This window comes from Athene noctua, chromosome 1 (assembly GCF_965140245.1).
Source record: "Athene noctua chromosome 1, bAthNoc1.hap1.1, whole genome shotgun sequence".
NCBI lineage: Eukaryota > Metazoa > Chordata > Aves > Strigiformes > Strigidae > Athene > Athene noctua.
The window spans coordinates 56,673,102-56,699,168 of record NC_134037.1 but is presented as its reverse complement, the minus strand read 5'-3'; the positions used below and the strand labels follow the sequence as shown (position 1 = coordinate 56,699,168).

At 41.4% G+C, this 26,067-nt stretch overlaps 1 protein-coding gene across 1 annotated transcript in view; it reads right to left on the bottom strand.

Moving 5' to 3' along the window:
• Positions 1-26,067, bottom strand: part of DCBLD1 (discoidin, CUB and LCCL domain containing 1) — a 51,747-nt gene that overhangs the window by 4,157 nt on the left and 21,523 nt on the right. The window contains exons 3-14 of the mRNA XM_074896194.1: positions 20,632-20,769; positions 20,026-20,077; positions 19,209-19,281; positions 17,363-17,496; positions 9,519-9,559; positions 8,024-8,239; positions 7,183-7,313; positions 5,206-5,353; positions 5,000-5,116; positions 3,418-3,508; positions 2,326-2,375; positions 637-756 (exon numbers count right to left, since the gene is read on the bottom strand). Coding sequence (XP_074752295.1) covers positions 637-756; positions 2,326-2,375; positions 3,418-3,508; positions 5,000-5,116; positions 5,206-5,353; positions 7,183-7,313; positions 8,024-8,239; positions 9,519-9,559; positions 17,363-17,496; positions 19,209-19,281; positions 20,026-20,077; positions 20,632-20,769 — 1,311 coding nt within the window. The remainder of the gene's footprint in view (positions 1-636; positions 757-2,325; positions 2,376-3,417; positions 3,509-4,999; positions 5,117-5,205; positions 5,354-7,182; positions 7,314-8,023; positions 8,240-9,518; positions 9,560-17,362; positions 17,497-19,208; positions 19,282-20,025; positions 20,078-20,631; positions 20,770-26,067) is intronic.

Genomic DNA, 26,067 nt, shown 5'->3' with positions numbered 1-26,067 from the left:
GCAGGAAGAATGAATTAAAAAGTCATCCCTTTGGGATGCAAATAGTACTGATGCAGAGATTTGCTCTATCCAAACAGTGACCTGTAAGGTGGCAGTTTATTTTTATCTTCTCTTTCCTCTACCTGCTCCAACTTCAGGGGACCTTGTCTCCAAAATAGTTCAGGCACCAGGAAAGCCGCACAGGGATCTCAGCGCAACTTCCAGTTGGGCATGAAATTGCAACACAAACCAACTAAGTAATTACTCTGTTTGCTCAGCAGCAAAGGGCATTATATTTTGTACATTTCCAGAGACATTTGTGTTTAAATCAAAACACAAAAATTAGTCAGCAAAGGCAAACTATCCTATCCTAGGCACATTCTTTCACTGTATCCATGCCTGAGTGCCTTCCACAGTTATCTTAAGCTGTAACTATTTCAGAATCAAGAAATCTTTCCCAACAACTGCAAGAACAAATTTCCAAAATAGTGATCTTTTTCCTCCTAATATATTTAGCTCCTTCACTATGCATCTGGGATGAATGCAGATAAATCTGTTTCCTGGGCCTCCACTTGCATGAGAGCTGGCCTGTCCCTCTCTGTTACCTGCTCTGCGTGCAGAGCAAAATGAACGCATCACAGGGGGAGCAATTGTTACCTGCCATGTCACTGGTGACCAGATCTAGTTTTTGTGGCGTCTCCTTCTCATTATTATAGCTGATGGTAAATTCAGTTGACTGATGTCTGGTGAAGGGCTGCTTGATTTGCTTCCAACAACCTATGATAAAGAAATAAAAATAGAAGACTTATCAGCAAGTTAAATGCTTACAATCAGAAGACTTGTCAGGAAGTTTAATTTTTGGTGTACTCATTGCTGTCAATATATTAAAGTAGTTAAAGAGCAAGACTAAAATGGGCTGTTTGTAAAAAAAAAAAAAAAAGTCCCCTAAATTTGGAGGGTGAAAAGGAAAAAGTGAATCATCAACTGGGATTTCCAAGTGAAAACAAAACTTTATAGAGGATTTTCTTGGCAAGAAGGACTCAAACTCTGTAGGTGCCTGCACTGATGCCTTAACAGACTACATCAGTAAAATGCCAGCTTTAAATCAGCTACGTGTTTTGCCATTGTGTATGTGGCAAAATGTATGCTTAAAATTTCTTTTTTTCAGTAGACTAGCATGGCTTCCATTTCTTTGCTATCTGAGCACCTGCACTCATCAATTAATTTGTTCTCGCAACTTCCTTGTGAGACAGAAAAGAAAAAATTCACAGTGTCAGGCACTTGCCTGGAGCCTGCAACAGGAGGTCCTTGAAGGGTTGGGTTCAGCTCCCAGCTTTCCAAGTCCCAAGCCTGGTTCACAAGGGCTTAGGAGCTTGATTTGTGAAGCATACGCACAACAAATGAACTGACTGGATAAGACACTATCTCTAGTTTCTGGGGATTTGTCCTCATTACCAAGTGAGAAAGGATTATGATGTGACCTCGAAAAATCATATTAGCAAATATGATGTTAAGTACAAATTAATTTTCTAATGAGGGCGAGCTGCAGTGGGTAACAGCATTCCTTTCACTGACATCAGCAACTGCTGAGGGATGAAATTCTGGAGCTGAGCTATTGCAAGGCACTTGTCAAGATAAATGTGAATTGCTTAGTGGTTTCTTTTTTTTTATGGAAAGCTGAGATTCAGAAGGATAATATTCTATAGAGTTGGCTGGCCAGGAAGACAGCTAAACCCTAACTTCCAAGCTGACAGGAGAGCCCACTCTAGAAGGCATTATTGAGCAAGACAAAGAATATACTTTGAGGTTTTGCAGGCATGTCCTGAAGCAAAGTCCCCAAGCCAGTCCCCTACTCAGGTTTTACACATGAAGCACAATTCAGTATTATTAGGCTTTATAAATACAGTCCCAACCAGGGAGGGCAGTGAGATGGAAATATTAAACCCATAAAAAATTATTATACCTTGCTCTCTTAGAGAAAGGCAATCCCTTCTGCTAGGGAAAAGAAAAGGAAAGCAGCAATTTTCTGCAAAATAGGTATTTTGGAGGAGGGAAGGAAAGGGAGGGCTCCTGGGAGCAGTCTTACATGCTAATTTATGCACTCTGTATAATAGATCTTTTGCTAATTGCCTTTCTGTCATAGAAACTAAATTATATTGTTTCTCAGGGCACTGTGCTAGGATGACACAAGTGGGACTATAGTTTGCCATTTCCCTTGTATGAAGATGTGAATTTGAACGAGGAAACATAGATGCTATTTCATAAACATTTCATACTTAGTTGCATAAGCCCCTTCCCATTGGCCCAAGGGCCAGGACAGGACAAAGTACATGATTCTCCACTAACCTGATTTCTGAGCACTGGATAATCCATAAGAAAGTCCTTTGGCTTCTCGCCTGCGAGGAGAGGAAAGTATTTATAAACATCTGCATTCACAGCATTTCAACTTTATGTGTTAGCTCTGGCAGAGAGAGCCTTTGTATTTAGCAGCTGAGGACGATGCTTCACTTTAAGTTCTTGGAGGCTGTTCTTTACTAGAATGTAAAGCATGCAGACCAGTATTTTGATATCCCATTTTCCCCATCTATATGCAAGTTGTGAATGCCAGTGTTCAAATTTCTTGTGTCTGGCACTGATCGATTTGATGTGTCCATGTCTGTATGTGTCACTCCAGGTTATGTTTTCAATCTGTTCTTCTGAATTCTTTGGCTAGTTTATAGGTTTCCTGGGGAACCAGGGCAGAGTTGGGTACCGTTAGTGATGAAGCAACATCACCAGAGCATTGCTTATACTTCCAAATCCCTATCTGCTGACAGAAGCATTTTCCAGCTCTACATGCAAGTGCAGGTTCATGTGAATGAATATCTAGCAGGAATCACAGTTAGCAGTGCTTCTTCCAGTCTTCTGACTTGTGAAATGAAGTGGCTTAGTTTTTAGCCGCTTACCAGTGTATGTGTGCAACTCCTTACAGCTGGGCTCTGCTTTCAGCCCTCTAGGTTAAATGATCTGATTTAATGGATTCAGAAGCAGAAACACAACAGGAGGGAAATAAAAAAAATGATCCAGATAGATAGCTCAAATCCTCCCTTCATTGAATTTTTACTTGGCTTTCGTGTGGAAACTATTCTGTCTTCAATTGCTTTATGCCTTAGTATTTGTGGGTATATGTAGGCTGAAGGGAACAGCCAACTACGTTGGACTGTAAATCAGGGTGTGCAGTTCTGACCTGCTTTATCTTTGTTTTTGTCTGACTAGGGAAGATGTATAGTAAGAAATACAATATAGAGAGACACGACATGAGTTCTGCTTAAAAGGAAGACTTCTGAACAGGATCAATTTCCAGCTCCCTGGTAAAGAGGCTCTGGAAAGAGGGCATGTAGTTGGACATGATAGCTAGGTTGCCACACACGCCTCCTATAACAAAAGCCAGTATCTTACTTGCGTAGGGCTGCGCAGATACAAATTCCAGAGAACAGGAACAGACACAGCACGATGAGGACAGGGACAATTATAGCTGTAAGCTTTAAGCCTGTATGACAAAAAAAACCCAAAAAGGATAAAAGTTTAAAAGGCAAATTACTCTGAAGCTGATAATTTTACTACACAGAATACAGCAAAAGGCAGATAATCTTGCAGGAATGCTCCATGCAAGACAGCATGAAAATGTAAAACTATAAAACTCCAAGACCATTCCACAGCCATATTTGGTTGCCATGTACCTATGTGGAACAGCACTGAGATGAAAGATGAACTTTCTCAAGGCTGACACTTGACTTAACATCTATATGCATCCTTACAAAGAGCAGTTATTTCTTATTACACACTAGGTAACTTTTAAAAAGCCACTTACACTCTGTTTTCAGTTGCTTATAAAAGTGCCAAATGAGGCTGTAATTTTACATGCTGAGTAGCTGGCTCATGCTGAACTGGCTGAAACATTTCAGTCAAAATAGTTCAGAGATTTCCAGGAGTGGAGCTAGGGAAAAACCTGTTTAGCCCCTGTTAAAATCTAACACAATATGCTTTAGAGCAGGGATTTGAAAATTAGCAGTGGGGTGGGTCTTGTGTCAGGAGTGCACCATTTGCTATTCCTACAGACACTTACCAGGTGTGGGAATGAGGTAGTACACGTGTCCACAGGGTATTTACAATTTAGCAGATGAAATCTCAGTAGATTTCATTTTCAGTGAGCATAGATACAATTTACCCATACTGTTGCACAGATGAACTGAGCTTGCTCTTGGCAAGAGCAATGCAGTTTCAGAAGAGCTTTTTTTTTTTTACAGTGATTGCTTCTAACAACCAGGGTTTTTTTACAGAGACATTCCTACAACTATCAGCTACCTAATGGATAGCAGTGTTTGGTGTAGTGGGTCTGGTTATTCCTGCCGGGCTATGGGTCCACCAAACAATCAGTATAAGCAACAAATTTTGTTTGTTTGCTTTTTAAGATCTAAGATACAACATTAAAAGATGAAGACTGCAAATTCAGGGAGAAGTATGTGAATTAAGGTTGTCTGAGCTCCCATGAACACAAGCATTATGGAAGAGTGTTTAATTATGCAGTCGTGCACTACTGTATGCTGCTTATAGCTGGGGACCTGCTCTGGGAAGAGTCACGGTTACAGAAAGAGAAGGTAACATTTTTGTGAGACCACTGCCTCACATATTACAAAAATTATAAAATATAGGAAGAGAGTGAGGATGAGCTCATCCAAAAAATGCTGATGAGTGCTCGGTATAGTCCTTGAGCCAGCTACCAAGCAAGGCAAATAAACCAATATAACAGGGAAACCAAAGTATGATGTTTCAGACATCAAGGAAAATTAAGGCTTTCAATCTCTTTCTGTGCCTTAAGACAAAAAGAACCTAGGGTCCTCCCTCTTCTCTCTGTTGTTAACCTTCAATAAGGTCTGAAGGAAAAATGAAAGTTTTGATTTGTGAGGAACTGTAAAGTTCACTCAGGCTAGGCTGAAGAAATGATGCACCCTAGAGAAAATGCAGTGCTAGGTAGTGTTACCCAAGTTAGTTTCTTCCGACGGGATGGGCTCCGTAACAGTCCTGTCTTCTTTTCCAAGGGAAGTTTCTGTGCTCTGACTTGGCTTCTGCCACATTGAATGCGTAAATGAACTATTACCTGCAAAAGAGAAGGGGGCATCAGTGGCACTGTGGTGGCACAGGGGGCTTTGGAGGCACTGTGCCTGGGGAGCACTGCTTACCCCATACCTTGCATTATTCGACAACCCATCAGCTCAAGCTTCAATGCTATTCTTTGGTTCCAAGTTTGAGGGATAATTCGCACATAACGGGCCACTATCGGAGGGATGAAGTTATTGCGTACTATGTCACCAGAGTTGGAGTTGCCTTGGAATACCTGCAATAAAACGTAAGCACGTTGTTTGCTCTGTTTAAAAAGACTCTTTCTTCAAAGTGCTCCTGACATACAACTTCAAAGATTTTCATTATCCTAAAACTAATATAGTGATAATCTGGAATCCGGCCACAAGATTTTTGGAATTGAGAGTTCTGGAAAGAAATAATCTTTAGTTCTGACAGATGATCACATTTTTCTGTTAGCTTGGAGAAGAAAGATTATCACTCTGTTTCAATTCTGTGTAATTTCTAGTTAACGTATGCTGGTATAATGCTATCCTTTTTGATTTAATAGTGCTGCAGCACCCTTACTTGGGCAACAGGGTATAAAAATGTAAAAAGAAAAAATTGAAGTGAAATATTTCTAGACATTTTAGTAAAATGGTCAGTTTTCTGTATCAGGCTTGAAGAGTGACTATTAACTATGCAATTGTGTCTCCTTTTCCCTGCACTTATACAGCATTTCCCAGAATCAGCTCAGCCCATGTGCAGAACAGTAGTCCTTGCAAAAATCGGTTCTTGGAGATGCTTCAGCATGCTCTAGGAAAACTGAAAAACCTGATGAGATAGGGAAGTGAGCTCAACATATCTTAGATAAAATGCCAGGCCACATGGGGTTCTGATGAGATGGGTTTTGTCATGCACCTGAGCTGAAATTAAGATCATATATAATAATTTCATTAGATAATTTGTATATAACAAGTCATTTTGAAAAACTGAAACCTGCAGATTTTAAATAGCTAGCCTTCACAGTTTAGCAACTACTAGGTTGATTTGTCACTTTCTGGGCCAACACCCCCTCAGTTTAACATTTAAAAAAATATTAAACCAGTTAATGTTGTGCTGTGAAACACCTTGCCATACAAGCGAAGAAAATCAGAGGCAGGAGGAAATCTCTCTACACCTTTACCAGGTTTTTAAAAACTGGTATCAGGACTGAGGACCAGGTAGACCCGAGGACCTGAGTCAAGCTGAGTTCCCTCTGAAATGATGAGTGAAGGTCTGACTTTGAACGCTGTGGGGGCAGGGAGTGGGGCTTTTGCTTTGTTTTTTTGTTTTTTTTTTTTTTAAAGAGAACATGCAGTTTTCAGGGGGAAATGTTGTCAGACAAACCTGTGCAGCACATCCTTTATCTGCAGGAACCAGTTGCAGTGCTTTTATCTGTTCATTGTTAAAGTCACCCAGAGTCTGTGAAAGCTGTTGTGTGGACAGGTGTTTTGGTGTAAGAACATTTATTTTACGTTCGTTATATCAACTCCTAATAGACGTAGGTTGTGCCCAGAGACTTGTGTCAGAAGAGTCCCACCGGTGAGGGCGGGAAGCAGGGGAGTCCCTGGTGACCTGAACACAGCCCGAGCAGAAGCTCAGTCTGCAGGGACAGCTCCATCAGCAGCACTGGGCTTTTACCCGAGTTGGTTGTTTTGCTTGCTGGAGGGGTGGGTTGACTATCCCAGTTTATCTGAAGCTGACCTTCCTATACCAACCAATGCTTCTGCACTGGTACGGCGTTCCTAGCAAGGGCAAGTGCTGAGCTGAAGGCTTTCCCAATGAGTTTGTGGCACAGCTTTAATTACAGTTCTTTTAAAAGAAGGGTACATACATACACATGCCTTCCTGTGTGTGTCTCACAACTTCAGCAAGCCCTAGATAACTTCCTTGTTTCAACAAGCTCACTCTCTACTCTACGGCCATAAATTACACTGGTGAAGACAACCCAAGTCTATACAGGTCTGAAGCTCCTAATCTTTCTTGACAGTGAAAACCTGCCCTTCAGTGTCAAGGCAGTGTACGCATTATTGCTGTTTTCCTACCGCTTCCACTTTCCCTTACCTTTTCTTCATTGCTCAAAATCCCTTTGTAAGTTCTCCATTTTGAGTTGTTATTTTTGTAGTTCATTGTAAATGTCTTTACATAAAAGTTGAAATTCAGCATGGTAGATCCAGAACCAGTAGTCTTAATCCCTTTTAAAAAAATGAAAAATATATTTTAATTTGTTAATGTCTTTTTTTTTAAGGAATATTTTTAAATGTAAACACAGAAGTCAAAATCATTCATAGAACTTTGCCTTCAAAGTCTTTGGAATTCAGGGGTGGTTACTGACTTTAAAAGTTGAGTGAAGAACAGAAATCAGTTCTAAATTGTGAATTTAGAGCGGTGAAATTTTTAACAGAGCTCAAATTAATGATTCCAAAAATGGTAATCGCTTTTTGATGTTATGTTCCATGTTAGCAGTCTTTACATGTTTAGCAGCAACTGTAATTTACATTTCTACAAGTGAACCAGGAGTTGGAAATGGGAATCTCTTTCATCTGGGCCATTATTTCAAAGGCTATGACTTTAATGTTTCTTACTGATTCCAGAACTGCTTCATTAATAGGTCCTAAGCAATCATTTAGCCTTCATCCAGGCTCTACTGGTCCTTATGTGAATATTTTGTTCTGAGCCTACAGCATGTTTACAGATCAGGCATGCATGACAGTTGAGTCCCATCCTATATCCCTAGAGGAAGACCAATCTTAAAAATAGCCATGATTTCTTAAATTTGAAAAGAATATTCCTTGATGCAGAACATTTCATTACATTTAATGAAAGAAACACTGCATTAGTGCATTATTAGCTCTTCAGCTGCATTCAGTTGCTTCTCCAGATGAAACCCCAGACAGTGACATACCTGTTATTCTCTTCTTCTCTCCCAGGTCTATTTCCAGCCATTCACGAGTGCTGCTGTGGTTAGAGGCCCAAGACAATCCTGGGACTTGAAGCCAAGCCTTGTCAGGAGACCACTGGAATAGTTGCCCAAATTCGTTGGTCTCCTCCCAGTAAGAAGATGCAGTAACCTGGCTCTTGGAGAGGAATCCCTCTTCCAGACTGAGAGATTTATTGCAGCCTAGGAGTCCCCACACAGACAGGCAGAAGGAGTTATTTTGCGTTTTCACAGTGTATTTTTACATTAGGCTAGCAACATATGAAGACCACCCACAACAGCAAAGTCAGATGTTGCCTAATCTAGTGCTAGGCTGATGCTATCCATTAGCTGTAGTGTTTGCCAGTCAATTTGTAGTGGATGATCCAGTACCAGACTGCTGCGGTCCCTCTCCTTTACCAATTTAACTCCTACATACATGACACCTTCTGACTACATCTGCTATTTTTGCCATTTTGTTTTTTAATTTCTGCAGTTTTATCTCATTCCTGTGAAGACTTCTTATATTTTTACATTTTCCTTCTGAAACATAATATTTATGTTTCAAGATTGGCATTAACTAATTTGGCTGTACAAAACATTTCTCAGATGAAGGCACTCTACTGAAAGGAACACTCTACTGTAAATATTGCATGATTCTCACCTGCAATTAGGGCTAGGAAAGTTACTCATTAGAGAAGCTCCTTGATACTGCTGCCAAGAGGTGATACCATGAAGATAATAGCTGCAGGTAAGTATTACAAACTCCACCAAAGAACCCACAAAATTTCTGCACATCAAGGTTCTTCAGAGAAAATGGGCCAGTGGAATAAGGTTTCAATGAAGTTAAAAATAATTCCCTGGCAGTTTCAAAGGCCTATACATGCTCTACAGTTTTCAGTGGAATAGTAAATGATTTTATCTCAGATGACTGAAATATAATTCAAATGAACGAGTGCGAACTTTTCCCCCTCTTTGCTATGTTTTATGCAAATGAACAGTTTGACAGATTAAAGACGCTTTTGCATCTTGGAAAGTCATAAACAAAAACTTGTTCTCTATCAGTGCAATGTAAATATATTTTCATTCCTCCTATGTTTTTGTTCTCTTCTTGTATAATGAAGATGGAATTTATAAATGTCTGTGGAAAAACTGCTTTCATTTTCTGCCTCCTAAAGTACATAAAAATGGGATTATCTGATTGCCATTTTTCATATGCTGGCACCAGAAATGTAACAACAGAATACTATTTCTTTTTCTTGTCTATGTGAGTATGACCTATTCCTATTGTGGTTTTTTTCTAGCTCAATTCACATCCTTTCCATTTTATTATTCACTTGCCAATTTAAAAAAATTGCTGTCCTAAAACATCCTTCCTAGACACAGCCTGACATTCTCCTGATTACTTTTCAAAACTTTTACAGAAAATGCTTAAATAAAAAGGTAAAAATTGAATAGCTAAAAATAAAGCCATTATTCTTACCATTTGAAGTAAATATAAACCGCTTATCTGACAGTGAACCACTGTAAGAAAAGAAAAAGGTAATTCAGCCTTTCAGGAGGTGGTCATGGGAATGCCAAGGTACAGTTTCAGAATCATGGTTTATCTAGCAAAATATCTCTGGCCAGATAGCTGCTTACTTTGCTGGCTGATTACCAAACCCAGTAAGAGCACTCTTGTGCATCTCTCCCCACGGCTGAATTCGCATCAGTTTTTTAATGGTTTTGAGCATTTTTTATGCTCTAAAGGGCCTCTCCATCCCATCAGCCTGTTACTCTTGCTGCACACTTCTGCTTTTCTCATCTGCACAGGCCTTGTACCACTGTGGGAAAGAGCCTTCCCCTTCTGCTCCTCAAACAGCAACAAAAGACCGTTCAAAAGAGCCAGGATTGAGAAAGCTAACAGGGCCTGGAGCAACCAATGGTGCACGGCTCTAGCACAGCGCCCAGGTGTCTTCTCACCTACAGTGGCTTAAAGTAGAGCAACTTCACTGAAACCAATGACTTTCTAGTAGTCTAAGTCCACATCTAGTTTGAAGAAAATCCATTTTTAAGCATCATGAAAGAGTTATGCTTCATGGTGACTAAACCATCCCAGCTCTGGCCATTCCTACTTGGGCTACAGGTGTATCATAGCGAGACTGAATGAAAACTACTTGTTTTAATCTGAGTGGGAACCAGTTCTGTTATAGCCATGACCAACAGCTCCCATCAGGAATGGCTCTTTTTGATCCATTAACAGGACCACATCTACAGCTCCTTTTTTCTTCCTCCTTCTGACATGGACTGCTTTGCTTCAGAAAAAAAGCCATTTCTTGGGCCACTCCATACAACCCTGCACGATGCAAGACAAGATAAAATCACCACTACAACAGAAAGCTGAGCTTTCCCTGGCCTCCCGTGGAGCCACTTTGATTCCCAGAGAGATGCCCCCGAGGTTTCATTCCAGAAGAGATGACTCTGACTGGTTGCCTAATAAAAAGAAAAGTCCCGGTTTTAATGTGAAATTAAGTTTGGATTTCTTGAAAATCTGACCCCTTCAACGTCACTTTGATTAGCTGCACGCATCACTTGGCCCTTTTGGAAAGCCTTGGCCAGAGCAGTAAAATATCTTCTGCACTTAAGCATCAAGACAGCTTCCTTTCAGGCTGCACTTTGTTGTTGACCAGGAAAATTTCCCCCGAGGTACTGTCTGTGGGCTAACAGCGGTGGGTAAGGCTGTATGTTTTGAGAGCACTGCAAATTGGGGATAGGAAAGTGGTCCCATGTCAAGGTCAATCAAAACACTGCTGCTTTTTGCCACTGAGGGAAAACTAATGACTACAGGCAAATGAAGCCCTTCAGAGATGATGGAGGGCACTGGGAGGGAGCTGATTTATTTGGGCATGTAGGCGGTAGAGTAGTTAGGAGAAACTCAAGCCTGCCCTCCCTCCCACATCTTCCCCCCAGGCAATCCTCAAGGGCGATCAGATGTGCTCTGCTCACTTCAAACCAGTTCAACATTACCGCCAAAACAATTTTTGCTTTCTTAGTGAACACAAAGCAACCCATTTCAAGAGAAAAGAAGAAAATAATACCCCATGGTGATCAGTAAAACCTACCCAAACCAGAAATCACAGCACTCCTCGAATACTTATTTATGAGATAAGGCTTTGTAATGAGTAAGTCACCCAGATCCCTTTCAAATACAGGGCTACAATTTTAGCAAGGAAAGGGAGTATGTTAGCATTTCTAAGGTCTGTAAAGCTATGAAATCAAGCTGAAATATTTCTGCTATAATTCTGCAAGTCACTGAAGAGGACAAACTCATTCAGTAGTGGTAATTCATCAGTTTCTTAATGTGACAGGTGGCATTTGTCACACAAATTTCACTTTGTCCTTTAAAGGATGATATCACCCCATGCTCCTCATTTTCCTGACAACCTTCAGGATCCTGTCTAGCCAACAGTATCAGTGGCAGGACTGTACAGGAGACCTGTGCTGGTAGCTCTGCAAAAAAAGGATGCTGCTTCCCATATTAAATTTCTGTTAGCATCAAATACTCTTTTTTTTTTTTTCCCCAGAGTGCATCTCAAGCAAGCTTTTTATAAGCAGTGCAGGTTAACCCTGAATCTCATCTTTCACAATTCACGAGCATGCGGTCTCTTGCATTTTCAAAGACAAATTTCACATGCTTAGATGTACAGTCACAGGCCAGGTCACATTACAAAGTTAAACCCCCATATATTTGTACTGGGGTATCAGAAGTGCCCAATAAATCCAGCCACTTGATCTTCATTATAGCATTTGTGGGTGCAGGTCCATGCAGGGATCTTGAGAACTGAAAACCTCACAGATGCTGGAGCATAACAAATGCACTGAAAAATGGAGTCAGAGAGGCCAAGGTCAGCTCTTGCGGGCTGGTGAGCGAGTAAGCCGTAATTCTACCGTCACATTAAAACACAGATATTTAACAGCTCGATGCACTCCAGCAGCAGCTTTTGATGAGGTCAATTTTGGCTCAAGTCACTAAATAATTTAAATCTTTACTACTGAAATCTACTATAAATGAGATTTTAAAAACTTGAGTAAGCTTTTACTTAAGGGTGTCTAAAAAGCTCTTAAAGCACTGCTGTCCAAGCACCAATTTTTTCGCAGCAGCACTGGCTGCTCCGCAGGAATTTCCTGCAGTGTGTAGGTACCCTGAGGACAGGAAAACCATGCAGCTTTGGAAACACCTCTTATAAAAGCCTTTTTAAAGCATGAAATGCATTGGTTTATTTTCTTAGTAAAAAGGCCCACTGCTTCTAGGAACGCTTTTTCATGTTCTGAAATAAAAGGTTTTTCCTGCCTCTTCCAACTTCCTTCTCCTGGGATAATGGGCTCACATCAGCAGTTCATCTGCTTCCAGGACTGTCCCAGCTGACCGAAGCAGCACAAGCAGTCTGGGAAGCGTTGTGCTAATACTCCCATTTTTCTCAAAAATCTGTGCTGTAGTTTGCAGGCATCCAATCCAGTATGAGCCCATTTACCTACGGCTTCCTGTTTAATCTGTAGAAAACTATGGTTGTCTCCTCAGGGAAATTCAGTCCCTTCCAGATATGCATCATGCTTGAGGAGTGCCTCTGTCTGCCCTGGTACACAGGAGAACTAAGGGGAGCTAAGGGGGCTGCACCTCTCGTTAGGATGTTCTCCCAGGGACCTCACATTAAATGAGCTAAATCCAAGTTCTGGAGGCAGGCTTCAGCCTGGAAGTGCATGTTTCAGCTCTCCTTCAAGTAAATGGTAGTTTTCCCACTTGATGTAGTAGAGACAAGTTTTGCATCTCTGTGGGTACTTCTACGACTCATGTGAAATGTATAGGGTATTTTGTGAATATCAACATTAAAAGGACGCTTGGCAGTTAAGGTGATGGGTTAACTATGGAAACAGTGTTCTCCTCCAGCACGTGTACATTTGCTGTCTTATCTGCTGCTTCATTCGTTGCTCACTAGCTCTTGTACTGTGAGAAAAATACAAATGGGAATCCCAGCTGCCTTTCATTAGATCATTTTATGCACTACTGTCTGAGCTACTCCTTCTGGAATTCTCAAGGATCATGAACATATGAATGTATGTAAACGGTTCTGTAACATCTTTAGATAAGGTACAAAATATTTAATTTAGGGTTTCACTAAGCTAGCAGGTGCAGTGGAAAGAATTTGTATTATTTGTTTTATGGAGGGACTTGGTGTCTCAGCCAAGCTCATAGTTCTGCTTTGCTTGAGACAAGTTTATATTAATTTTCTTTGGCAATTAACTTTCAAGAAAAATAGAAAATACTTAGGTTTTACAGACTTTTGGCTAGTGGTCTACATGCTACCCAGCTTTGTATACTCCAGTGCAACTATATATATGGACTGCTGGCAACAAATGAGACAGGTGGGATGCAGCTGTCCCAGAGGGGGAAAAGGATTCTGGGGCAGGAGTTAGCAGGGTTTATTGACAGGGCTTTAAACTAGATATGAGGGGGGACAGGGCCATAACTGAGCCTGTTAGGAATGAGCTCAAGGGAAGAGTGCCAAAGCTTGAAGGATGGTGGACTGATGAGGGTTCTCCCTGTGCCACTTCATTTGAGAGAAGGGAAAGATGGTTAGAAACCGTGGAAGCACCTGAGAAGTGTCTGGTAGGGAATGGGGCCCACACTCACAAAAAGGTGTTGGATTCATCAGCTCATCTCAAATGCATCTATATCAATTCATGCAGTATGAGCAACAAACGGGGAGCTTGAGGCTGTGATGCATCATGAGAACTATGACATAGTAGCTATAACAGAAACGTGGTGGGATGCCTCACACGACTGGAGTGCCGCAGTTGATGGCTACAAGCTCTTCAGGAGGGACAGACAGGGAAGGAGAGGTGGTGGAGTGGGCCTGTATGTAAGAGAATGCTATGACAGCTCAGAAATCAAGTATAGTGATAATGGGGTTGAGAGTGTTTGGATTAGGTTAAGGGCCAATAAAGCAGCTCTTGCTGTGGGAGTCTATAGACCCCTCAGCCAAAGCAGTGAGGTGGATGAAGATTTCAGTAAACAGTTGGGAGAAATCTCGCAGTCACTTGCCATTGTTCTTGTGGGGGACTTTAACCTCCCAGGTATCTGCTGGGATCACAACACAGCAGAAAGGGACCAATCCAGGAGGTTCCTGGAATGTGTGGAGGATAACTTCCTCACACAGCTGGTGAGTGAGCCGACCAGGGAAGGTGCCCTCCTGGGCCTGCTTCTTGTGAACAGGGAAGAGCTTGTGTGGGAGGTAAAGGTTGGAGGCCGTCTAGGGTGCAGTGATCATGAGATGACTGAATTTTTGATCCTTGGAGAAACAAAGAGAGGGGTTAGTAAAACTGACACCTTAGACTTCCAGAGGGAAAACATTGACCTGTTCAAAAGACAAAATCCCTTGGGAGGATGCCCTGAAGGATATGGGAGTCCAGGAAGGCTGGACACACTTCAAGTGCGAAGCCTTAAAGGCACAGGAGCAGGCTCTTCCCACGTGCTGAAAAATAAGCAGGTGGGGAAGGAGACCAGCCTGACTAAAGAGGGACCTTTGGCTGGATCTCAAGAACAAAAGGTGAATCTGTGACCTTTGGAAGAGGGGCCAGGTCTCTCATGAAGACTCTAAAGATGTAGTGAAGTTATGCAGGGAGAACATCAGGAGAGCCAAAATGCAGCTAGAGCTCAACTTGACTACAGCTGTTAAGGATAATAAAAAATGTTTCTATAAATCTGTTAACAGCAAAAGGAGCATTAGGGAAAATCTCCCTCCTTTACTGGATACAGAGGGAAACATGGTAACTAAGGATGAGGAAAAGGCTGAGGTGCTCAACGCCTACTTTGCCTCAGTCTTTAGCAATGGACACCCAGCCTCGTGACCTGGGACATGGGGAGGGGAGGCAGACTGCTGTCAGCACAGTTGAAGAGGAGGTGGTCAGAGACCTGCTGCACCACTTGGATGCACACAAGTCTGTGGGACCGGATGGGTTACACCCAAGGGTGCTGAGGGACTTGGCAGATGTTCTCACCAAGCCACTGTCCATGATTTACCTGAATCATGGCTAACTGGGGAGGTCCCGTTGGACTGGAGGGTGGCAAATGTGGCACCCATCTACAAGAGAGGCAGAAAGGAGGATCCAGGAAACTATAGACCTGTCAGTCTGACCTCAGTGCCAGGGAAGGTCATGAAGCAGGTCATCTCGAGTGCCATTAAAAGTCACATAATGGACAACCAGGGGATCAGGCATTGTCAGCATGGGTTTATGAAAGGCAGGTCCTGCCTGACAAAACTGATCTCCTTCTGTGACAAAATGACCCAACTATTGGACCAGGGAAAAGCTGTGGATATTATTTACCTGGATTTTCAAAAATCATTTGACACAGTTCCCCATAGAATTCTCATAAGAAAACTGGCTGCCCATGGCCTGGATGAGCGAAGGTTCTACTGGGTCAAGCACTGGCTGGATGGACGGTCCCAGAGAGTGGTGGCCAATGGAGCTAAATCCAGCTGGCAGCCAGTCACAAGGGTGTTCCTCAGGGCTCGGTGTTGGGACCATTTCTGTTCAACATCTTTATTGATGATCTTGACAAGGACATAGAGTGTATTATCAGTAAATTCGCAGATGACACCAAGTTAAGCAGGCGTGTCGATCTGCATGAGGATAGGGAGGCTCTACAGAGAGACTTGGATAGATTGGATCAGTGGGCCAATGTTAACGGGATGAGCTTCAACAAGGCCAACTGCCAGGTCCTGCACCTGGGCCACAACAACCCCCTGCATGGCTACAGGCTTGGGAAGGAGTGGCTGGAGAGCTGTCTGGAAGAGAAGGATCTGGGGGGTTTTAATGACAAGTAGCTTAACAGGAGCCAGCAGTGTGCCCGGGTGGCCAAGAAAGCCAACGGCATCCTGGCTTGTGTTAGAAATAGTGTGACCAGCAGAAGTAGGGAGGTGATAGTCCCCCTGTACTCTGCACTGGTGAGACCACACCTGGAGTATTGTGTCCAGTTTTGTGCACCTCAATACGCGAGAGAACAAAGCTGGTGAAGGGCCTGGAGAACAAATCCTATGAGGAGCGATTGAAGGAGCTGGGACTGTTCAGTTTGAGAAAGAGAAGGCTGAGGGGAGACCTCATCACTCTACAGCTACCTGAAAGGACATTGTAGACAGGTTGGTGCTGGTCTCTTCTCACAGGTGATTAGTGACAGAACAAGGAGGGAATGGATTTAAACTGCAACAGGGGATGTTTAGACTGAACATTAGGAAAAAAATTTTCACAGAAAGAGTGGTCAGAGAGTGGAATAGGCTGCCCAGGGAGGTGGTGGAGTCACCATCCCTGGATGTGTTTAAGGGCTGTTTGGATGAGATGTTGGGGGATATGGTGTAGGGGAGAACATTGTAGAGTAGGGCTGATGGTTGGAGTCAGTGATCCCAAGGGTCTTTTCCAACCTGAACGATTCTATGATTCTATGATATATAAAGCATTTCAATCTGTGCTGAAGTTTAAGCACAGCAACAGACCAAATGAATGTTTGTGGTTTTTTTAATGAATGAAACCATGATTGTAAAATTGTCAGGAGGGTGTGGAGGAGTCATGAGGAAAACAGGAAAAAAGTATAAAAAGGACATATTCCCTTAGCTGTCATAGGTTATGGGACTGGCATTTCCCTTCCTACAAAAAAAAAAGGCTTCGTGTAAAATCCAGGTGACATTTGAAAATTAAAAAATATAAACCAACAGGAATGACAGAGGCAGTTGCTGGAAGGGCTTACTGCTGGATACAGATTAGAGGATTTATTTCTACTTCAACAACAGTACAATTAAAAGTCAGAAGATAAGTGGTAAATATAACACCCTTGCTATAAATATTCTAAAAGGGAAAAACTCTGAACATATCAAAAGCACAATGTTTAAGAAGCTGTTCATTAAATCCCCTATGGCTCAACAGCACTTCTTATTTATTCATTCTTCCTAGCTTTTTTAAAACTTTAACATGAATTTATCATAATTTATTAGCACATCGATTAAAGGTGTTTGTGGCAGAACGTTGTACTTTCGTGTATCTGCTCATAAAGTAATTTGCAAATATGTTTCAGAAGAAACAGGAAAAAAAAAATACCGCCCTACATGGTATAGAGCCACTAAAAACTTGGAACATTTTCCTATATCCAATGCCAACGCCATTTTAATAAAGCCATAGAAACAAAGCCCAGAAGCCCCTAGACCCACATCTAACACCTTTTCCTCCCCAGATAATCTGCTGACCTGGGCAGCAGGGGCTGCTCCCGGAGCCAGCCCGGCCAGCGGTACCAGCGGTACTCACTCGTGCGAGGGGACCCCGTTGGCAACGACGCCTTCGTAGTGGCTGATGCCCTTCTGTTGGGTGACGCTGATCTGACCGCCCAGCTCGTCTGCGATGATGCCTGCATGTATCGCAGACTTGCACAGCAGTGAGGTCTGAAAGGCAGAAGCCAAAGCTCAGAGGATCAATCTGACAAACTGCTATGCTTTCACTTCCAAATCACTAGTGTACAGGTGTTACAGCTCATAAAATCCAGCAAAGGCTCAAGAGGAATAAGAGGCAGGGAAGGAGAAAGAACAGTAAGCTTTGAAAAAAATGTTTCCAAAAGTCACCTTTATTTTTTTTTTCAACTGATGAAGCAAATAATCTGAGAAGGTGTTGTAAGACTTTAACATAGTAAGTATTGTGTCACTCCTGGGGGAAACAAAGTCAAAGGCAAGGCAACTCTTCTTTGCAAAAAGAAAAGGATAATTACTTGATGGACTTACCTGAAGGCAGACCTATCTATTATGGCACTGTAGGATTTGAGTCATGGCATGCATGAGGAGATTTGGCTATGTGTTGACTAGTTGCTGCTGGGTTTTAAGCATAGCCCATTTGCCGTATCTCAGGTGGATAACACTGAAAAATACAGGCAGGAGAACTTGTGTGCCAGCTAGTTGGTAACAACATACCGCTGGGCTAGGGCAGAGCAGAGAAGGGCCACTGGAAATGTGCAAAGGAGACATTCCCAGGGGCTGCTGGCAGAGACTGGTCTCATTCACACAGGTCCAGCTTGCGCTACACTACTTGTTATGCTGGGGTGCCAGGGAGGGCTGGGAGTGGTGGGGACACAAAGGCAGCAGGTCTTCAGGGGAGCCCTGCAGGTTCTTCCCATCAGAAAAGCTGAATCCCCCTTAATGGTGGAGGAAAAATTTCAAAAATTCCTCAGTGCAGATAAGATCTGCATGAGGTCATGCCATGTGCAGCTTTTCTTCTCTAATCACCCGAATGAAGGGCAGGAATAACTCCAGCTAATGAGAATGTAATGTGGCATTTCTTTGTTTCTTCAGCTCTGCCACTTTCCAGGCTGGAGCAGCATGCTGGAATAACTGGATGAACAGGTTAAACATGAACACTGACGTTTTGGAAACTCAGCAACTGCTGATAGGGTGGGATTTTGCTTCAGTGGTATGATTAAACTTACTCCACCGTGAGAGGTGTAAAGATTTCACGGGCATGATGGGAGGAGAGTTCTGGGTAAGGGGCACAGAGAGGGCAATGCACTGTGCAATATGAACTGTGGATAAATGCAACCACTCAGGCAACTTTTTTGCCTTAAAGAACAAGCAGTTAAAACAACCCAAGAGGTTTGTAGTTACTGGTAGGATGTGATTAGGCAGTGTATAATGTATATCTCATCTCAGAGCAGATTGCCGGGATACTGCAGGCGTAATATTAAACAAAACCTGTATGCTTTAAACAAAATGTATTTTTTTCCTACAAGAGATAACTTTAGAAAAGAAATGCACATGGACACCAAACAAGTAAAAGCTGAAGTCACAGGAATATTTAGTACATCAATGAGCACTGCCTCAAGAGGGACAAACCCTATGCAGGGTTTTTCTAGAAAGCCAGAAGTTACAAGTCAGTAGGTGTATTTGACAATCAGTGGACTTTATTCTCACACAATTGATTGATCTGTTTGAAAAGTGTCTCTGTCTGCTTATACACTGATAACATACTCATATACTGATAATAAAAGGTATATTTAACACAGCTGGAAAGAATTACCGACAAAAGTCAAATAGCAAAAGTTGAAACCAAGTTGTGCCATGCTTCTCTCTTCTGTCTTTATAAATTTGCCCTCATTGTCTTGTGTACTTACATCTCTGTATCCTTCTCCAATATTCCCAGAAATGTCACCTGCTATGTCTCTGCAGCCAGCAGGACAGTATCTGCTGTAGTGAGAAGAGAGACTTGTTTAAAATGTGAACTCTAGTGACAATACACAGAAACAAACTCGTACAAAAGAAATGCTCTCAAACCAATAAATATTTTAGAAGTTCTGGCTGATGATCTGTTAGTGAGTCTAGGAGGTAAATAAATGGGCCCTTGAGTTCCTGAGTAGACTGTACACAGCAGCACACAACCAGAAAAGCAATTTTGCAAGGGTATGTCTGTTTAATTTTCTTGTTCTAGAAATGCTACCACACGAGTTTTCCGCGCAGCTCAGATAAGAAGCCTATAGGCACATCCAGACAGCAGCCAGAAGAGCACAGTTTATTACCATTTCAAATCCTATGACAAAGTTCAAGGAACCAAGATATTATACCTTGTCCTCAGATAATCCTGTATCAGCTAAGATGTGATCTGCTCTCAGAAGCACTGGAATTTGAGGCTACTTTGAATTTCAAAGTGGAAACTCTTTTTACGTATGCTATGTATATGTATGACCTAATGAGAACTGCTGAGAGCTCTGTAACTCCATTCCCTCATTTTTCTGGATCTCAGGCTTCTATGCTGCACTACTGCTCCTCACAACCAGGCCTTGGACTATTACAGCATCAGAGCTCAAAAAAACCCTGTCACTTCTCCAGAAAACCAAGCCTGTACCTGCCTTGTATGACATTTTCTAACAATTGGACCAGATGAAAGATACAGCAAAGCAAGCCAGAGCGCAGAGAGCTGCAAACCCTCTTTACCTGTATTCAGCCTTTGTGTAGTGATTTGCTCGTTCCAAACATGTGATTAGATCTGTGAAAAGTTCACAAATGTCAATTGCCATTTCAGGATGTAGAATTACAGACAGATATTTGGCTAAACATGAAATTACATTTAAAGACCTGACTGTATAAATACTTAAACAATTTTATTATCTAGAAAGGAACAGCTATGGTTTTCCCTCATTCTTCTAACCCCCTTCTTTTACTCTTCTTGTTTTACACCTTCAACAATGGTGCACACACTGCCAGAACATTAAATGTAGGAATCAAATCTTAATCTCTCCTATCCCTTCACCCTATCACTGTGTAAAAGAATATAGTGGAGCTTCTATATAGGGGAAGGTACCAATTTTCTCCTTCACTGAGCCTGTATTGCAAATCGTCTAAGTAAGATTTCAGCAGCTATTATATCTGGTTAAGGTTACAACTGCTTCTTGCACACATGCTATTAAAAATACCAAGGTTCATGCTAATCTGGAAATATTTGGGACCAAACATTTGAGCTAAAGTCTATGTGTGTAGAAGAGATAATGAAATAGGGTTGACTATGCCACTAATCCTTTAGTACTTTTGATTTCACTTTACCTGGATGATCACTACTGGCATAGGACAACAGAAAGCCTCGTCCTGATACATGGGATCCACTCTCAAAGTGAATAGTCGCTTCATTGCTATCCAGAATGATTTCTCTGGGGACGGGCATCACATTACCACAGTATGGCCCTACAGACAGAACAAAGAAGATTTCGAAAGTTTAGATGACATAATTAGGCTGGAATATTCTCATGATTAGCAAAGAGTTTCATAACATGCTCATTCTCCTTCAGTACCAATCCAAATGTTGACAAAAGGGTTTTGGCTTCAGTCCTTTATGGTTATGAGCTCCAAAGTTACCATGACAAGGAGTGGCCAGGATCCAATTGTTTCTCCATGGTAGCAATTCCAGCATCCACTTCTCTCATCACATAAGCCTTAAGAGAATGATTAATGCCCTTTGGACTTTGAAGTACAGCATACTTACAACATCAGTAACTCATTAGAGAAAAGAACCTAACATTCAAAGGCAATCCAAGGGATCTTACACAGGGTCCCCCAGATAAACTCTCCAGGCCCATACAGCCCACACTGCTGTAGCACAGCAGCCATTCAGGAAAGATTAAGATCACAAACAGGGTACCTGGTTTTCAAGGACCTCTGTGCCACGAGCCAAACTGTAGTACAAGGCAGAAACACTTTACTCAGAAAATTTCTCAATTTATTTTCCTTTTAAAAACGTCATCAGACCATTGAAGCATAGAGCTCTCTAGAGTTGTAAATGAAAAAGAGAGGGAAAGAAAGGGGAAGATGCAGGGAGTAGGACAGGGAGACAAGAATCTTTGTGCTTACGTTGAATTAGATAAGGGTTTTATAGCTACCAACTGCAGTATCTTGGAGCAGTCTTTGGGACACTCCTTTCTTGTGACAGCAGGCCTGCCCGGGATTCTTAATAATTACATTTGCTTCTTCAGAAGTCAGTTCCTGAGGGAAGCTTTCTTTTGAGACTGCCACAGTCTTTGCTCTTGCGTTCTGTCACCACACCTGGGTGCAAATACTCGTCCCTGGCTGCCCTCAGGCACAGATGACAAAAAATCAAAAGCAGTTTGGGTACACTTCTTTGAATTCATGAGGATGCTTACAATATAAACTGCTAAGAAGAGGTTTTTGTAAAATGGCAAACAGGTTTTCTTCTCAAGAGAAAAACCAAACAAGACCCTTTACAAGCCCTCAACCCATCTGTTCTGTTGAGGTGAATGACAGCTTTTGTGTCCTAAAGCGAGTCCTTGGGATGAAAAATGATCGTTTTGATTTTTCCTAGACAACCTCATTTTATTGGTGTTAGCTACTTCAGGGCAACTTGGAACTGTCTTCAAAGATGGATACCAGAAATTACAGTCAGAGCACGACACAAATTTGATGAGTGGTACCCTTCCTAACGGTCTTCTAAAAGCATCTTCGTTTTGCTTGATATTCTTGGGGAGGGCTTTCCCAAATACTTCATTGGCCTTGTAACAACTATAAGATCATCCTATAGAGTAGCCAGATCAGAGCCAATAACAGCCAATTATCAGCAGAATGGGACAAACCAAAGGAGGAACTCTGACTTTTCACTTACAAAAATCATACGGCAAAACCAGGCAGACAAGAGAAACGAGAGCTGAATGTGACATTTCCCTGGAGTACTAGTGTGTTGAAAATGACTCACAACTTAGTCAGAGAAAACAATGTCTATAAAAAGGGTTAAACAACTTGCTTAGGAAATGAACTTATCAAAAAGACAGCATCTGACACTGTGTCATACCAGACAACTGCACAAGTGATTTATTTGAGAAGGTCTTTTGTGTCAGATTGCAGTGGGAGAAGTAAAGTACTAACTTTTAGATTTTTTTTTTTTCAAGAGAGAGAAAGGGGAAGAAGACAGGGAGGCATTGCATTTCTTCAAAATAAAATGCCTGAGAAAGCTTTAGTCCTTTTCTTCTCTCAAGGACTGTCTCTACATATTTTCTCACAAGTGCTCTTTGGCTTTCTCCCTTGCAGCAATTGGCAGTGACCTATCTACTCTGTAGGTATAATTTAGATGGCTGATTCACTCAACCACACACTGGCAGGATCAGGGCTATGTGTCTCCTCCAGTAGCAAGTCTACATACGTTCCAGATAATTATACAAACAAATCACACATGTCATAAGCTAAACCAATAAAATAAAAAAAGTCTAGACACATAGAGTTGTATAATCCAAATGAAAGCAAAAAATTCAGAAACAATCATCTTAAGAAATCAGCATACAATGCCTAAAGACAAGTTTCTACTGTTAAGTAATAAATCCAAGAAGGGTTACCAGGCTATGGTTGTCTTCTGCCCAAAGCAGTTCTGGTGTACTGAAAGAGTCCCATGGGTAGCTCAAAACTAAGGGAATTAATTTCTTAAAGGATATAGAAGCAAGAAAAAGTATACACTGAAAGAAGGAATATTTTTCAAAAGTTTATTAGTTTTCTGCATAGATTTGGGGGGGGGGAAAAAAGAGGCATTAATACTGCAAAACATTCATTTGTTCTTCTGTTGCGAACTGACGAAGCCTTACAAAATATTTCAACGCTTTTCTTCTTAATAATTCAGGTGATGCCATATCAGCACTACACTGCTGGACTTCTGACTTTCAGACTTGCAGATCTAGCAATGTTCATTTCCATGCCATCAAATGCAGAAATGAGCACTAAGAGGTAGAGTTTAGAAAAAAGCATTAAGTGTTATCTCATTTCTTTACTGCTGTTCTTAGAGGAACTGCTCAGATACTGGTTTGGCTTAGTGGTTCTTTACTCCCTGAAAGAACTAGAAACATGCATTCTGTTTTTAGGAAAAGGTTTATTCTACTATTTTCAGTGCTTTTTTGTTTAAAATGACCAGTGTAAGCACCTTTCCAATTTGATTTATCCAATAATACTGTTTTAGGTTTAGCAGAACCTCTCTCCATTTTACAGAGTGGCCTTTTTAACCTTGAATTCTCATTTTCCTCCCAATTTATTTTACATTGACTGTCTTCCAAGAAATTCCCCAGGGGGAAAACTAGTAATGATTAGAAAATAGAACTGTTTCAGGGTCAAGACAATTCTTTGGGTTCAGTTTTGACTGATGAGAGAATTTTATGCTTTCATCTGTTTTCTATTTTTGTTTTCTAATTTTCTTTAGAAAAATAGTGTTTTTCCTATGCACTTCCAGACATTTCCTTTAATGTTGTAAATCCAGAGAAAGGATAGTCTTCCAGCCTCCCTGATTTCAGCTTATGGTGTGCCTGAATTAGATGCACTTTCTATATACACAGTAACATCTATTAGATTTATCTTCCATTGACACACACACTTATTACCTTGAATACTTATATTGTGAGATTTTATAGACATGAGAAGATTAAAACCAATCAGCATCTGTAGACTTCATCTGAAAACTATAGTTACTAGTCAGTATTTTCCACTTGCAATTCAGGTGACAAAAATACAACTTTAACATCTACTTTTAAAACTTGTATGTGTGCCCCATCTTTGTCCATTCCACCTAGGATTTATTGATTTCCCCAGGCTGTCTATATGAATACTGTACAACCATAGTGGAAAGGAGGGATGATGGAGAAAGATTTGGTTTGTGTCTAGTATGAAAATGAGAAACTTGTTTATAGGGCCCTCTTAACTTTTACTGCAGCATTTGGACTTTGGATAGATTTTTAATTCCTAAACCTGGGACTAAGCCAAAAGTTTTTTAAGATCCCTTTTGAGAACTGCCAGATCACGTTATCAGTTTTTCATCTTCTAATGTTAGTTGTGAGGTGGGTTGTTTTGCATATTCGTCTTGAAAAACAAGTCATGAATGCTGATCTCTCTCTGTTTCCTGTTAAAGTGATTTGGCTAGAGCTCTGCTGGGGTAAGTAGGCAGGATTATTTCGTTTGTTTACTAAGAACAAAGAGTTTGATTTAATAAACAGATGTGTTACGTGTCATGAAACTGAGTAGGTGTTCTCCATATTTCAGTATTACTACATCTAGATGCCAGGGCCTTTTCTTCTTTCTGTGTCTCGTTAACAAGTTAACCCAACTATGGTTCCGTCTGTTCGCTCCAGATTCTTTAATACACATATATTTTTAAAATTTTGCAGGAGAGATATTAGGAGCCTAGGGATTTCAAATGTACCTAATTTAATATTCTCTATAATAGAGCTAACATTTAATGCCTTTCATCCAGAATTTCTGATCTGTTGGTATGGTTTAGGTGGCTTAAATGAAATAATACTTTTATTTTGGAATCACTGTTTCCAAGCAGTATTAACATCCTGCAAGATATACAGTAAACTGTCCCATGGATATCCTTTGGCTAGCTCCTCTGGAGACTGAAAAGATTATTTTACGTGTTGTCTATTTTTTAAATGTTAGCAATAGTCTATGGCTTTTGTCTTTTGCATAATAGTGTTGTCTTGCAAGTCAGATGATCTTTACAGCATTGTCTGGTTTTATGAGGTCTAGTTTACTTCTACTGTCAACCAGGCTCTGGCATATCTCCTGAGATTGCTTTGTTGAATTATGTTCCTTTATTTTTTTCTACTTCCCTTAAGAAGTGCTGTGCCTAGAGGACTCTTCTCTCACACCAGCTGGCAATGCCTACATGCCGTTTGTTTCTGTAGTTCTTAACACTTTCTGTCTCTTCTGTAAGGATTTTGCTTCCTTTTAAAAGTAATTATTTCCCTCTTTGGCTGTTGCATGTCCGATTCACTACGCTCATTCTGCTTTCAAATTCCTCAACGGCATTTGAAATCTGCAGTTTGACATTTGCAGAGGTCTTTAAGAAACCCGGTTTAGATATCAACTCATGGCATCCTCTGTTCAACAGGGAATCTTCTCCCTTTTTTCTCTTTACTTGCAGAGTAGGCCATGGCTGGCGAGCAATGTGTAGCAACAATCCCATGGTTCTGTTTCCAGGATTATCATTTCCTAATGCTTTTTTTGGGGGAAAAACAATGTTTTAAATTGTGATCCTTATATTCAGTAGCCTTTTCTCAAAATTTGTAAGTAACTGAGTAGCTGGGGAAAGACAGGGGATGTGATGAACATGGATCATGCTTGCTTCATTTCAGAGCTAAAAACTCATCCAGAGCGCAAGACTCTCACAAACAGTTCAGAAAAACAGCAAGGATTTGTTGCATGAAAACATGTGCATTCTTTAAATTCATCCCCATCCCACATTCACACAAATGCTTCACTTTCATAAGAAGTAACCCTTCCTCTCTGGGGACTCTGGGGAGAGGATGGAGAGGGGAGAGGATGGAGAGGGGAGAGGATGGAGAGGGGAGAGGATGGAGAGGGGAGAGGATGGAGAGGGGAGAGGATGGAGAGGGGAGAGGATGGAGAGGGGAGAGGATGGAGAGGGGAGAGGATGGAGAGGGGAGAGGATGGAGAGGGGAGAGGATGGAGAGGGGAGAGGATGGAGAGGGGAGAGGATGG